Here is a 14,453-nt window from a genome sequence, read left to right on the forward strand (position 1 = left end):
AATATCAGTGTTGATTTTATTGAACTGTAATATCAATGAAAACTCTATCAAACTCTTGCCAGGTTACATAACGTGCACATGAGAGCACTATCACTATCCCCATTGGTTTGACGTCACACATTCTAATCTGAGAACATCCTACATATTATGACTAAAAGTAAATCATGTCTTGACCAACTATACAATGTTAAAATTTGAGTGCCGTTTACATTGTTATCATCAAACCCTTTTTCCGTTTTCCATAGGGAGACAAATAACATGTAGGTGCAAAGTCCAACTGGACTAGTGTAAAAACCAGTGAGTAGCTGCGACACAGGCAGAAGGTCAATAGCAGGCATACCACATGCTCTGCAGAGGAACAATGCCTTCATGATGGTCGATAATGAAACATAAACCTTTTGGAATTATAAGAATGGACTATAAACATTATTTGTGACATTATGATGGTAAGTCTTTATTTTTGCCCTGACGGAGCTGAATTCTATGTCTGCTAGTTGGATACAAATCATCATCTGCTTGACAAGATTTTGATGTATTTTTAAACTTTATGTTTAAACTCATTCTCACAGAGAAAGATTTATGGAAAAAAGACTTGTTCACAGAGTGAATACCCAATATGTCAAAGGTAACTATTCTTTGTTTACATTTTGTTATCATTTTGTTATCATTTCTTTTTCACGCTTAATCGGTTATGTTACAAAGTAAAGTAAAATTGATTACAGCACATTTTGAACTTTTCCTTGCAGTTCAGCCCGGGAGAAACGGGGCTGGTGTGTAACACTTATGAAGAGTCTTTTTTCCAATCCTAACCTGAAACCACTGCTGCCCAGTGTGTGCCTCTTGCTCTTGACAATATTTGGTCTGGGCAATAGGCTTCACAACTTTGTGGCTGGAATATTCATCCCGCAGTACCATTTCCCATATGCAGTTGCCCTATGCTTCGGACAGGTTGGTAGCACGACAATCATTGCTACATTTAACCCAAGCTTGAATGAGTTACTGTTATACTGTGAAGGACAGGTCCTTCTGGGGGAGGGGTGTTTGGAAGGAACATTTATTGTTGATTATTGAGTGGCTACATGCTTGCTTTTTTAAATAACTAATTATATGAGTTGGACTTTTCTGTCAGAACTGGACTCACAACTCGGGTGGTTAATGTTAAGGAGAGAGCAGGCAATACTTTTAACTGTCATGTTTTGGGCTGGTTTGCTGTCTTAACATGGAATTTATTCTGGGAACAAAGAAATAGACTAATGCAGTGTTTTATTATTTCACTGAATCAACTTTCCTTTACGGATTTACAGAACTTACAGACCCCAAACTTCCCACTCATAAAATTAAAGATACAACTTTTAGTTTTTTATTATGACCTCTCGCCTGATGTATTAACACACACCACTCCAAAAACATGCAAACAAAGTAGAAAGTGTATGCAATATCTAAAATTCCTTCTGAAAAATTTAATTAATTATTAAAAAACTAACATCTTTTCTATCTAATTTGTTCACAAAAGTTAACCTTGCTTGAACCAGAAATACAAAAACGGTACATTTTCATAACAAACCATCTATAAATATAGTACCCGCTATATTCAAACAGGTAAAGCATGTGCTTTACTATGTGCAGTAGTCATTGTACATGCCCTAAGCCTTTTAAGTGCTTTAGTTAGGAGGAATTTTAGTTACCACAAATTGCAGATTTGTTTTTCTACTTTTGAATATATACATGTTATTTTGGAGTCATACACAGGTATATCAGGCCTGAACTGCAGGTATTTACATAAATGTAAATTCGTATGTGTTGTCATTATCTTGCTATGATCTTGCCGGTTCCTCTTGGTTATATATGCAATTATTTTTTGCATGTTTTTGGGCCTATATAAACCATGATTATTTTATTACCTTTTACCTCTGGCCTTTTCCATGATGCAAATTCAATTTAACTTTATAATTATTTCCTAGCTCTCACTTCCTGAGTTCAAGTTAATTTTTTACTTGTAATGTGACACTAGGTGTGGCTGCAACTGCCATGACACCATCTGACCATAAATCTTTCCTCCTACAGGTTGTAATCTCTCTGTTATTTATGAATCTCCTGCACTTGTTGGGCGCGGTGCCTCTTCACAGTTACTCCAAGTTACTTGGTGAGAGACTGCTTGTACCATCAATCTGCAGCAGCGTCTATGGCGTCCTGCTAATTTGGGCCAAAGCCAACGGCTCATTCTCTGGTCTATTCCCCCTTGTTATGCCTCTGCTGCCTTTGCTTACTATGGGTTTGAGTTTCCTCTTCAAATTAACGTCTCGACTGTCGACTCATATCTCTGTTTTAATTTCCTTTATCAGTGGGACTTCTCTTGTCATCACAGGTAATAAAGTGCTTTTTATTGCAAGTTGAAATTGACACTGCCCTGCAAAACAAATTGATATTTCACATACTGTCTCCTTTCAGTTTCCCATGGTGTGTCTGGTATGGACTTTCTGGAGTACATTTATGCCCCTTTGGCTTTAATGCTCTTCAGTATTTCACTTGTTTGGTTGGCTAAATTGTCAGAAGCTGAGCATCACCTCATGCCCAATACCAAAGCCTCAGTTTTTGACATCTACTACTGTCACTTAGTCAATCAGAGTGGGATCCTGGGCCTGTTGTGGTTCCTGCATTCAGACAATCCGTGGCATGTGCTGAACCAGGGAAGCTGGCATAATCTGCTCTTTCATGGCTACCTGTTAGCCATTCTACTTTTGTCAATGGTGATGAATTACTTGGTGGGTATCACTGCGTTGTCTTTCTCACCTCTGGCCGCAGCTGTCCTCCACTCGGCATACCAAGTTGCTCAGCCTTTTCTACATCTTTTATAATTGTATTTATTTGATTTGATTATGTTGAGTGTTAATTGTAGTTCTCTCTATGCATTTTAGATGTTGGAAAGAACTTTTAGCACATTGCACTATGGTTAAAAAAATGTGACATTATATTCATGTAAAAATCTGATACTACCTCCCATTGCTGTTTATCATTATTAATGCTACAATTATGAAACTATATTTAAGTTAGAATTTGTGACATTGTATGACTCAATATCAAAGATTGTATTGAATGAAAGTGGCAAACTTCTATCAACGTCTATCAATTGCAAGTTTTAGTTTAGCATTTGTGACCCAGAATGACTCTTAATATAAATGTTAGATGAAAGGGTCAAACATTTATTTATTTTACTTTTATGTTGTTTTTGTAATTTTAGCTTTGTTTTAAATGTGTAATGTGCAACAAGTAGTTATGGCTGTTTTGAGCAATAAGCAAGGAAAGAGATAAGATAATTTTCTTTGAAGTAGCACACTTGCATGCGTAAACCTGAGATCACTGATTAGAAGTCAACGGGTATGCATCATGGCCAATCCCATAAACATAGTTAAAAATTATTTGTATTATAAATCTATTAATGATACCATGCATGATTCGAATTTGCTAGATTGTGGGATGACTCATCCAACACATGTCATGTTTAATACTATAATGTCTGTTTTACATACAAATAAACATTATATCCAGTCAGGATTACAAGGTCTACTTTACTTTATGAGGGATCAGAGTTTGGTGGCAGGTGTATACCTAGACTCTGTAACAGGTTAGATGCAGGTCCAGCCAAACCGGCTTGAGAGCTTAGAGACTCCAACAGATTAGTGATTAGATTCAGGTCCAGGTCTAAAGGTTGAATCTCTTCCTCCATATCATCCTTGGGCAAACCACCTTCTCCCAAAGTGTGAGGGCATTCATTTTGGGGATCGACCTTGCTATGGTTCTGCAAAAAATAATAATAATTCTAGTAATTTAGTACTAATTTTAAATCAATACAAGCAGACAGTGCACAGCAGGTACCTGAGAAAAGCTCTGCCCTATATTTGTGCCAATTAACTCCTCATCCATTTGGTCCATGTATTTCTTAAGGCTCTCCAAAGTTTCAGATCCATTCAGTTCGTCAGCATCCTTCTCGACATTACCATCACCTTCATCCTCATCGTCAGCATCATCATCATCATCATCCAGGTCATCTGAATCAAGTTCTCCACCATCATTGCAACCTAACGCAAACATGCCTTAGCTTGACAGCATATATTTAAGTATCTGTTCTACAAACTTTTACATACCCAGTAGTTTGTCAAATGCACTGGCCATGGACCGTGGATCAAAAGTAAAAGGCTGAATGGAACTACAGAGTCAAGAAAACACAATTATTAGTTTTATCAAAGCAATTACATTAGGAATCATGGACCAAATATGCTATAACAAATTGAGATCTATATTTTGAGAAATTTACCCAGGAATCTCAGCTCCCTCATGAGACGACATTGCATTCAGGAAGCTTTGCATTCCCTGACTGACAGCCACCAAACTGTAACCAGCAGTCTCCTCCACACGACTGCATTGTGGCTCCACTTTGCTACTGCACACAGTGGATTTCTGGCTTTCCACTGCAACACATTCTTTACCTCTTTCTTGCAACATTCGCTCTAAATCCTGTTCTGTAATGTCCAGCCAGCTGTCAACTGGGAGACAAATCACAAATTCCGGTTTAAAAAAATAAATAATTAAGAGTAAATCATAAGAATCTAGGATTGTTATGTCGCTTACTGTCCTCTGGGGGGAGCTGTGACTCCTTTTCTCTTAGCTCTTCTAGGCTGAAAGGAGTACAACTGTGCAGCAGCTGAAGAATCTCCTCACCGGGAGAGGAAGTACTATTATAATAAATTCATAGAACCATGTGTTAAGCCAAAGAAATGAATCATAGCCACAACCACAATTCACGTACCTAAATTCTGAGAAGACCGACTGTTTGAAAAAGTTTTCTGCAGAGTTCATCAGATCTTTGTAAAGAGCAGAACCTTCCATCTCCTCCTGTGAAATAAAGAACATTTACAGTTTAAGCTTGCACATTAATTCCTGTAACACTTTTTGTACTTTCACATTCTGCAAGTAGTTATATAGTTTTGTGTTTAAGCATACCTTGAAGTAGCCATTTCTTGTCAATGACTGAATAAAACCTTTCCACTGAGGGTTACAGCTAACTGGAGCATTCGGCTCTGAAGATGGCATCCCGGCCTTTGAGCACAAAATCTCAAAACCATGTGCCTAAAAATGGTTAAAGCAAAAATGCACATCCAATGTCGTACAAAATCACATTAAAACGTATTATTTATGAAGTCTGACTTTTGGGCTTCCTTACCAGTTTCATGCCCAACTCATGAGCTTTGTACTTAAGATCTGACCGCGGAGGTAGTGCAAAGCCACTCCTTCGATCTGGAGTGAACTGTTGCTGTTGTAGCTGGGCATACAAGCAACGAGTGAAGGTCACCTGAAAAAAATGAACAATGTTTTTTATTAACATCAAAAAAGGGTTAGATGATGAGAAATGAAACATTGTAGATTTGGATACCCTGGTGAGGACACGTGTATCTGGTGGAAACGTCTTGAAGCTTCTACATGCCTGGAGATCAATCGGATCCCGCAAATAAAAAGCGGACACAGCAGGAGCAACAAGATCAGGCCGTTTGGCTAATACCAATGAAATGCCTGCTGGTATGAAGCAGTGGGCACGGTGCAAGCCTGTGTGAATCTTCTCTGGATACCTAAGAAAAAGCATAACAACTCATGATCATAGAACAGAACAGGAGAGTTAAACTGCCTGACGGAGTTTGCGTTCTTACCCTTTAAGTCTTCTTTTAACGGCAGAGGAAATCTTACTGCCTGCAAGACATAATTCTGGATTGGATGCCAGCAGTGACAGGGCTTTAGCCAAACTTGGAACCATATCTTTTGGAAAACCCACTGTACTAACATTCGTAGGGCAGGGAATTATGTGCAAGTCCCCTCGGTAAATAAACACCTGTAAGACATTGAAAGACAAGTGTTATTAAATTGTGTTTGAAGGAAAAAGTATGATGTACTAGAAGAATATGTTAAAACAGATCTCACTCTGTTCTCACTAGAATCTGGATTTAACCACTTGGGAAGATAATCTGCTGCTTCAATTAGCAGAAACTCTCCGTCATCATCTTCAACGCTGTAAAAAAAAAAAAGAAAATACTGGTGAGAGTAGCTATATTTATTATTAAATGTATTATTCCATAAGCAATACCATACCTGGCTGCAAGCTCTGGAAAAGCGTTGGTTATTTGCTGAAGAAGGTAAACTATAAACCATTCGTCTTCTACGTTATCCATGAACTGGATGCTTCCTCCCAGATGAGCAGGAACATCCCCTGTCACACATATTAAGTTATTGTTGCACATCTTAAGCATTGGAATTCCATGTTTCATTGTTTGTTTTTTGTACACCAATTCATTGTATAAAATATTACTATAAATAATAATAAAAATAATAATAACTGTGTTGATGTTACCTTTTTCAGGATGATACTTGAGGTTAAAAGGTTGATGGTGCCAGATATACTGAGCCAGGAGAGTAGCAAACTTGCCCCAAATCTCCTCAATTAAATGAGTGAAACGCGTTTCTATTTGACTGGTCTCCGTAGATGGGACGAGAAAGAGTTTGTACAGAACAGTATCTTCTTGGGCCACTTTTCTCTGAAGTAAGTCCATGATTTAATCTTTAGAAATGGCGTAACATAAAAAGTTGTAGCAAATTTCGCACAAAACGTTCCTCTCACGCTACTGTTGTTTCTGTCCGACAGTGTGAATTGTTCGACTCGACCTCCAACACTGGTTCCTATTATTATTTTTTCCACCGTAAATATCTTACATAAATAAGTCAGGCACTAAAATATGAAAAACAGCACTTTAATGCATGTTTACATGTGTTACATATGTTTGTTTGTACATTTAATCCATATTCTGCTGATGTTCGGATCAAAGGGAACAAGGGAATGCATTCTGCACGGACATATTTCAAAGACGTACAAAACCAGACGCAATGCAGTGTTAGAGTTGTAGTCCATTGAGTCATCCGTCTATATGCGAAGACAGCGCTGGGATAGATTGAATAAAATACATATCCCATAAGTCTGCGGGAACCTATACCAGCGTATCCATGACAGCCGTGTGCTGTTGTTGCGCTCGGAGGAGGGAGCCCCGTCAATGACAATTCACAGAGCTTTAGTACACACTCTTGTGTGGTGTTGTTGTTTTGGCAAAATGTAAACCTCTACAACCTTGAAGAGATCTACACAAGAAGCTATATTTGAGAGAGAACTGTAAAACAAAAGGCTGTGCGCGCACATTGTTTTTCCTTCCTGGACTATGTACTGTTAGCCAATGTTAATATTTGATAGCCTAGTACATTAACGCTAGGTTAGCTAAAACCGCGTTAGCTAAAACCGCTGTCCTGCACCGACTGCTGAGCTACGCATACACGGATATGAATGAGCTCCGTTTCATCAGTCAGCAGCAACAACAGGTCCAGGGTTCGGTCCTGGAAATGAACGACCCTGGCCTTAGAATATAACCTAAATGTGAGAAGGAGGATGATTTCGCGATACAGTAGAAGACCGGTATCGCACAAACTCGAGATGTAAGTATTACACAATTATTATTATTATTATTATTATTATTATTATTATTATTATTATTATTATTATTATTATTTTTATTTTTATTTTTATTTTTATTTTTATTTTTATTTTTATTTTTATTATTATTACACTCATAAATGATTGAGACGAGTTTGGATTGGTTCGATTTTGTGTGCTATTCTTAAAATGTACACTGCAGTTTCATTATTATTATGATTATGATTATTATTATTATTATTATTATTATTATTGTCATTATTATTCCTACAGTCGTGGTCTGTCTCGAAGCAGTCTTGACCACCACCCTCTCCCTGAAGAGGCAGATGATGACCATGCCTCACCTCGCTACCTCCGTGATCTCCAGGAGGCGGGTTCTGCTCATAACAGGTTGATTATCTACTCTAAAACAAATCTTGATCCATATAGGTTTGTGTAAACCTGAATAATCTATGCATAATATATATCCAAGAAAGACACACGCAGAAGTGCATTGTGAATGGCTGTTTTGTAATATTATACCCTCTTGTGCAGATAGACGACTCTCACGTCTCATGATCTGTGAAACAAGGCACCAGAAAGCTCTTGATAAATTGATATCACATATCGTCCTTGAGATGCAGGAAAAAGAATACATAATGAGCCTGCCTCTTTGAATATTCAATTACTCTGACATTTGCCCCTTATTTTCCACTTCCACTTAACAGTGTATGCCACATCCATCAAGTGTACATTTTCCACTATTTCAGCTAATATACAGTACCCATCCAATTTATTTTATTTTATTTATATTTTTAATATATTTATTTTCAATATCATTTACATTGTGTGATTCCCACTGAACACATGGGATTGTGTAGGAAACAAAAAAGGCTGAAATTACATTGCCACCCTTTATTTTTCTTCTGAATGAGCTTCATCTGTAATGGTTTTTAAAAGTCCTGGGAAGTGAAAACCATTTCTGGTTGCTATATCGTGAATCCCACTGAGAAAAAGAAAAAGGCGGTTATTTTGAAGAATTTATGTCAACTCAAACATAATTCCATAATATGAATACTTTCATATTAATTTATGAAAGTATTCATAAATTAATACTTTCAGTGAGAATCTACAGTGTACATTGTCATAAAAAAGTGTTTCCATACTTTGATGGATACTGTATTAGAAAGACAGAACATTGCAACAACAATTTATAGCTGTTTCATAACTATTACTGAAAGATATACATTTTTTTTGTGCTTCTGTAGTTCTGACACTTCTGCTGCATCAGTCCACTCTGACTGTTCGACTATCATCACAGTCGACTTAAACCAGTCCTGGTCAGGTCTCCAGAGTTCAACAGGAACTGGCATTTCCACAGAGAGGAGTTCTGTTTTCTCCTGGGGTTATGATGTAAGTGTCAGAAAAAGCCATGTCAATAAATACCTGGTCAGTGTTGAAAACAAGGCTTTATGTTGCTATTGATTGCATCTGTTTTTTTTGTTTCATAATTTGGTGTTTGATATTGCATTCCACTAGTCTACTATCATTCCGCTCACTTGGCACTCAAAGCGCAGATTTAAATCTCTTCTCAAAAACAAATGAATATTCATGCTGAACCTGTGAAATAAGTGTCCTCAGTAAATGAACAGTGTGCTCAGCGACAGCTTTAGTCATAGGCTTACTGCATGAGAATAACAACCAGTGCCTCCTGCATTATTTCTCTGTTTTTCTCTCCCACAGGAATTTGACAAGGCTGCATCGCGGCAGGTGCAGCAAATGTTTGAGGAGATCGACAAAGAGCTTTATGAGGGTAGAGGCAGCGGGGGAGGTATTCTGCCAGGTTTACAGGACGAATGTCAACAATGGGCCTCACGATTCCCACATCTTCGGTACATGTATATTTGAGGAAATATAAATGTATGTTTGAATAATTCACATTATATAGATGTATGAAATAAACAACAGTGCATAGTAAAACAGAATGCCTACACCACTTCATTTATTTAATTGAACATATTAATGCGTGATCATGTATTTTATTGTACATGTTTTTTTAATTGTAAGTAACTGTCATCAATTATTTTGCAAATAAGTGTTTGATGATGTGCTTTACAGAATCATTGGCACTCAATTGGTGTGTCCAACAGATGAAGGCTTCCAGTGGTATTCTACTTCAGGAAAAAGCAGTTCATCTTGCAGCCCATCAGTGGGCAAAGAGTACAATGTAAAATCCCCAGAGAAAGACAAAGGCGGCACAGAGTAAGTTTCAGCAACTCTTGCTGTCCTTACTTTTCAACCATATTACTTATTTGTTCTCCATTTTAATCAATATTTATATATTATGATAAAACCACTTTTTTTGCATTAGCTGAAATGTGTATAGTAAAGTTTAATGATGAGGCCGATGCATATAACTGCAGTCAATGCATCTATTATTAAACAACCCTTCTCTCCTCAGTGAGTTTTGACCTAGATGCTGCAGCTTGTTAATTAAGTTTGATGGTCGAAGTCAGGCACAGGTTGAATAGTAATAAGACGGTTTTAGTGTCTTATGCTTCTTAAATTGATAAAACACATATGTAACAAATAACATGCGATTTACAATGTCATAATAACATGCAACACATTTATTTGTGTATTCAAAGGTTGAATGTTCAAGGTAAAAAAGCACTATTAAGAAACCCGTCCTCGTTCGAAATGGAGGAAATTCCAAAGGCCTCCAGTGAATCCAGCAATCATGACATATCCAAAGTGATTGAAGTGGAAGGTGTGATGGAGGAGTACCTGGCCTACGATCGCCAGGACCTGTAAGTGCACCTCAGTAAGTGGAGAGTTGCTTATATTTGCCTTTCAACTTAATATTTGTAACTCTACAGGGACGGTGAGAAAGAGCCCGACAGTTCAGATTGTGGGCGGGGGTATCACTGCCTTCCGCCTGTATCCCCATACCGCTGTCGGCGTCAGGCTGTTTTGGACCTGCTGTTTGATGACGTGTGGAGGCAGCTGGTTGGCTGGACAAAAGAGCTCGTTCAGAGACACTGGGAAGGGTGCACCTCAAGTAGGCCTGCAGTTGATCTCTTTGTTGTTGTTTGAATGTGATGTAGTATTATACAAAGCATTGCTTGAGTGTGTTTTAATTTCAGTTGATGAGGAAAAGCTTTGTGGTAACTTAAGTCCTGTTCCACAAGAGTCCAACCATCCTTTCATGCTGCTCTCCACGCTGCCCACCACACTTCCCAAACTGGGCCTGGGCAGGGTGCCTCCTCTTGCAGGCTTGCCAATGCAGGTCAGTATGCAGTATGGGCAGAAGCCCAATTGAAGGTTTTCCCTACTCGTTTAATCACTTGGAAAGCTTCTTTATGTACTGTAAAATGATCATCAACAAAGGTTTTTATCTCTATCCTAAAACAAACTTGTGACTTGTTTTCACTAGAGCTGGGTGATTTTTTAAGAAAAAACTTGTTACGATTAGATTAGATTTCCCCCCCCCCATTTAAAACTGTTTTTAAATATATATTTATTTATTTTTTATTAATTAAAGTGCTTCAACATAATAATAAACAATTGCAAAGGCAAACCCTTTCACTAACTGAAAAGTGACTGTGCAGTGTGCAACAAAGATTAAACATCCAAATTATTTATACTGTATTTGGATTGAGCAGGACCTTCTTCTTCTGAGCAGAGGGCAGAGAGCTAACAATTTTTTTTTTTTTTTTTTCCCAGCCCTAGTTTTCACTCATGCTTTCTCACTATTTCCAATCAACCAGTTCATTAACTTGTATACCTGTTTTCTTCTCTCCCTTTTTGCTGATCCCTCTGATTCTATTTTATCTACCATTATTTTTACACATTTGTCACAATTTTATTTCTTGGGAAATTTCTTTTTCATTTCACCTTCATCTTTCTTATTCTGTAATATCTTTCTTTCTTTGTTTTTATTATTATTATTATTATTATTATTATTATTATTATTATTATTATTATTATTATTATTATTATTATTTTACATTTTCTACCAACTTCACCTGGTCCCCTTTCCTCCTTGAAGAACACAAAGTCAAGGGGCTCAAAGCACAAGTCCAGACGGAAAACCAAAAAGCAGAAAAGGCCGTCCAGTGTATGTAATTTTCTCACTTTGAGCCAAAGAGCACACCTTTGATGGCAGCTCTTTGTCTAGAATACGTAAACAATATGTGCTTGTGCTTGTTGATTAACACAAAGCCTCATATTTTTTATTAACTACAAACGCACTACTTTGATGTGCTTTCTTTTGGTTGCTGTACCATGGAATGCTTTGTATTACAGTTGTGGGCGGCACTTTTTAGAGGGCTCTTGTCATTGCATGATCATTAACAGTTTGTGCCCTGTGTCTTCTTCAAATGCACAAAACTAACAATTACTACTGACATTTGATTTTATATATTTTAACTTGTTTGTTTCTGACTTGTCTTTCCATCACACTATCTGGCCTTTTTAGACTTCGAGAGCTGCCGTAGGAGCCGTAGCTCAGCACAACCTGAATGACCTCATTGTCATCCAAAGCATTCCCCTGCAACAGAGAAATCTGGCAACATTGGAAAGGACCCAGTATGGATACAATTTACTTGATTGCTTATTTTCAAGTCAAAATGCTACAGTCTGATTTTTATGGATGTGTCACCATTTAGTTACATGATTTTTCTTTTCTTGGCAGGGACACAGATGAAAGACTGTACCCCAGGCCAGGATCCAGTGTTGTTCCTTCAAACAAAGCTCGCCCTCGCCGCATGCTGGAGCAGAGCTCCTCCTCATTATCTCGACCAGCCCAGTCAGCCCGGCGCAGAAACCCACCTCCACGCACTCTCCAGCCTCTTGTTCCCACTCTGAGTCAGTCTACAGCTGGCTCAATGGATGAGATCATCCGTGGGACTCGCTTGTGAGTCCATTTTTGTACCCTCTGTGTCTCTATTGCTTTTAATTTATGTTTTGTGACAATAATACCATGAGTGTAGCCTGAAATACAATTCTGACAGCAAAGCAGTGTAGCACAGAAAACGTTTGTAGGTTTAAACATAGAAGGGGCTTAGGGGTTAGTGTTCGACAGATTCAAAGTTTGGCTGATCGATCACCGCTCCACTGAGTGCATACTGTCATTGTGTTCTTGGATAAGACACTCACCTTGCCTATGCATGAGTGAATGATTGTTTTGGTGCTGGTCTGAAGGGCCTTAAACACAGACCGGCAGCCCCTTTTCTGCACCTGGAAAATGTGCAATTTCATTAATTGTTAGATGAAGAAAACTATTTCTGAAGTAATGCATACAATTGGCAGCATAATCTATTTATTTATCTTCAGACCCACAGCAAACACCTCTCCACTGCTGCCTCTGAGCAGGAACACTTTACTTCCCCCCATTAGTACGGGGGATCAAGAGACATCTCACCCTCTACACCACTCCAAACCTGTGCAGGTATTCAAACATAACAAGTCGCACAACATTGTAAGTCGTTCATAAACCTTACATTATTTTTATATGGCCAGCGTCAGAAAGGACCATCAAGCCGTGCTCACAGTGCTGTAAATGATGAAGTTGGCAGTTCCATACCCAGAGATCGTCACCTCCTACTCGATGCCTTCTCGCGCCCTAACACCACCCACACTTACAGGGTAAGGTGCGCCTAAACTTTTTAATTACATATCACCCCATATCCACACCTCATAATATTACAGTGAAGTGTTTTGCCGCCAAAGGCACTATAGACTAAGAGACTTTATTAGTTTTATTAGTATGATTACTGCATATTGATTTTTTTCTTTCAGTCCGACACTCCTTATCGGCGCTCCTTTACTGTGTTGGATAACATTGGGCAGGGGAGGCCAGGCAGGGTCTCCGTGGCTGCAGGTGAGCTTATAATAAATATTTTGTAACACACAGTGTACTTATTTTACTTGTTTTCCCATATGTGATTTAACCAGATGCTCTTGGTATTGGTGTGACCGGTATAAGTCTGGGCATTAGCAGCTCTTCGTTTTTGGACTCATTTTCTCATCATCACACATCAATCAAAGATGTAGAGGAACCTGATTCACAAACTACTATTACAGGTTAGTAAATTGAGAGTGGTAGTCGAACACTGAGATTTTGTTTGACTCCATAAATGTATCAGGAAAGATAATAAAAGTATGTTGTTTGTCCACAAACTCTAAATGCAACCACTTTCTATTTAATTATAAGATTTCATATTTAAAATCCACTGAGATTAATAAAGCTTTATCTTTTTTCCCCTCAATAGCTCCACTGATGCCCGTGTCCGTCCCACGATCATATACTCGTGGAGGGATCTCTTCCAGAGCTGGAAGACCTGGCTTATAACATCTGCACTTCCTAACTTCAGCCATTTACAAGATACTGCAGTGCTACTATCCATAGTGCCCACCAACTTTTACTTTGTAAAAGTAGCTGATCTTTTCTATGCTGCTTAGAAAGTTGAACGCGTCCGAACAGGAAAAAGCTGCCAAATACCTTCAATGAAAAAAAGCTACTTGTTACATACAGTACAATGAGCTTGTGTAAGAGTGGATAATGTGAATGTATATCTGTATTTATGTTGGTGTACAGTGTATTGTTTATGTCTAATTGTACAGTCGAATAACTATGCAGGGAATGATACACCCACTTAACAGGAATAGAAACGATAGAAAAGTGAAACACTTTTGAAAAACTCACTTTGGTACTGTAATTTTATAAACGTTTTCACAAAATGCAAATGAAACGGACCAAGTCCCTTACCACTTTTTTTTGCACAAAATGCCACATTGCTGTTTCTATTTGCCTCTCATCATCAGGGCTTATGTGAATACTCAAATGTCACTGAAATCATTAAAAGCTTAACAATAACGGGTGTTTTATTTATGGTTGTAAGTATAAAGTGAGTGTTTTGAACCATAAGTCTATTTTTCTTTCACAGATACC

General features: G+C 38.1%; 2 protein-coding genes and 1 long non-coding RNA gene across 4 annotated transcripts; 2 read left to right on the forward strand and 1 right to left on the reverse strand.

Moving 5' to 3' along the window:
• The first annotated feature begins 233 nt into the window (after positions 1-233).
• Positions 234-2,990, forward strand: LOC306965923. The gene is made up of 4 exons (XR_013793080.1): positions 234-625; positions 747-948; positions 2,065-2,365; positions 2,449-2,990. It is a non-coding gene; the product is annotated as an uncharacterized lncRNA (long non-coding RNA).
• Positions 2,991-3,467: 477 nt separating this feature from the next.
• On the reverse strand, positions 3,468-6,668 carry ecd (ecdysoneless homolog). The gene is made up of 13 exons (XM_079560052.1): positions 6,395-6,668; positions 6,136-6,253; positions 5,968-6,055; positions 5,700-5,878; positions 5,429-5,621; positions 5,219-5,347; positions 4,999-5,124; positions 4,805-4,890; positions 4,627-4,730; positions 4,313-4,541; positions 4,143-4,204; positions 3,874-4,076; positions 3,468-3,796 (listed from the first exon to the last, which is right to left on the reverse strand). Exons 1-13 carry the CDS (start codon positions 6,591-6,593, stop codon positions 3,572-3,574), a joined length of 1,941 nt encoding a protein of 646 aa, XP_079416178.1. The 5' UTR covers positions 6,594-6,668; the 3' UTR covers positions 3,468-3,571.
• A 392-nt stretch (positions 6,669-7,060) lies between these two features.
• fam149b1 (family with sequence similarity 149 member B1) lies at positions 7,061-14,357 on the forward strand (the record flags this gene model as incomplete). 2 transcript variants are annotated; one of them, XR_013793074.1, is made up of 16 exons in its annotated part: positions 7,061-7,521; positions 7,793-7,909; positions 8,767-8,911; positions 9,242-9,390; positions 9,617-9,760; positions 10,147-10,308; positions 10,378-10,559; positions 10,645-10,787; positions 11,550-11,618; positions 11,979-12,088; positions 12,195-12,416; positions 12,836-12,950; positions 13,022-13,152; positions 13,301-13,382; positions 13,457-13,585; positions 13,774-14,357. XR_013793074.1 is itself a non-coding variant. In XM_079560454.1 (16 exons), the coding sequence occupies 16 exons, from the start codon at positions 7,475-7,477 to the stop codon at positions 13,851-13,853; spliced, it is 2,022 nt and encodes a 673-aa protein (XP_079416580.1). In that variant the 3' UTR covers positions 13,854-14,355. The 2 variants fall into 2 exon arrangements, 1 of the variants encoding a protein (XP_079416580.1); XM_079560454.1 differs by having other exon boundaries at positions 7,475-7,521; positions 13,022-13,147; positions 13,774-14,355.
• Positions 14,358-14,453: the final 96 nt, after the last annotated feature.

This window comes from Gobius niger, assembly GCF_951799975.1.
Source record: "Gobius niger genome assembly, chromosome: 7".
Lineage (NCBI taxonomy): Eukaryota > Metazoa > Chordata > Actinopteri > Gobiiformes > Gobiidae > Gobius > Gobius niger.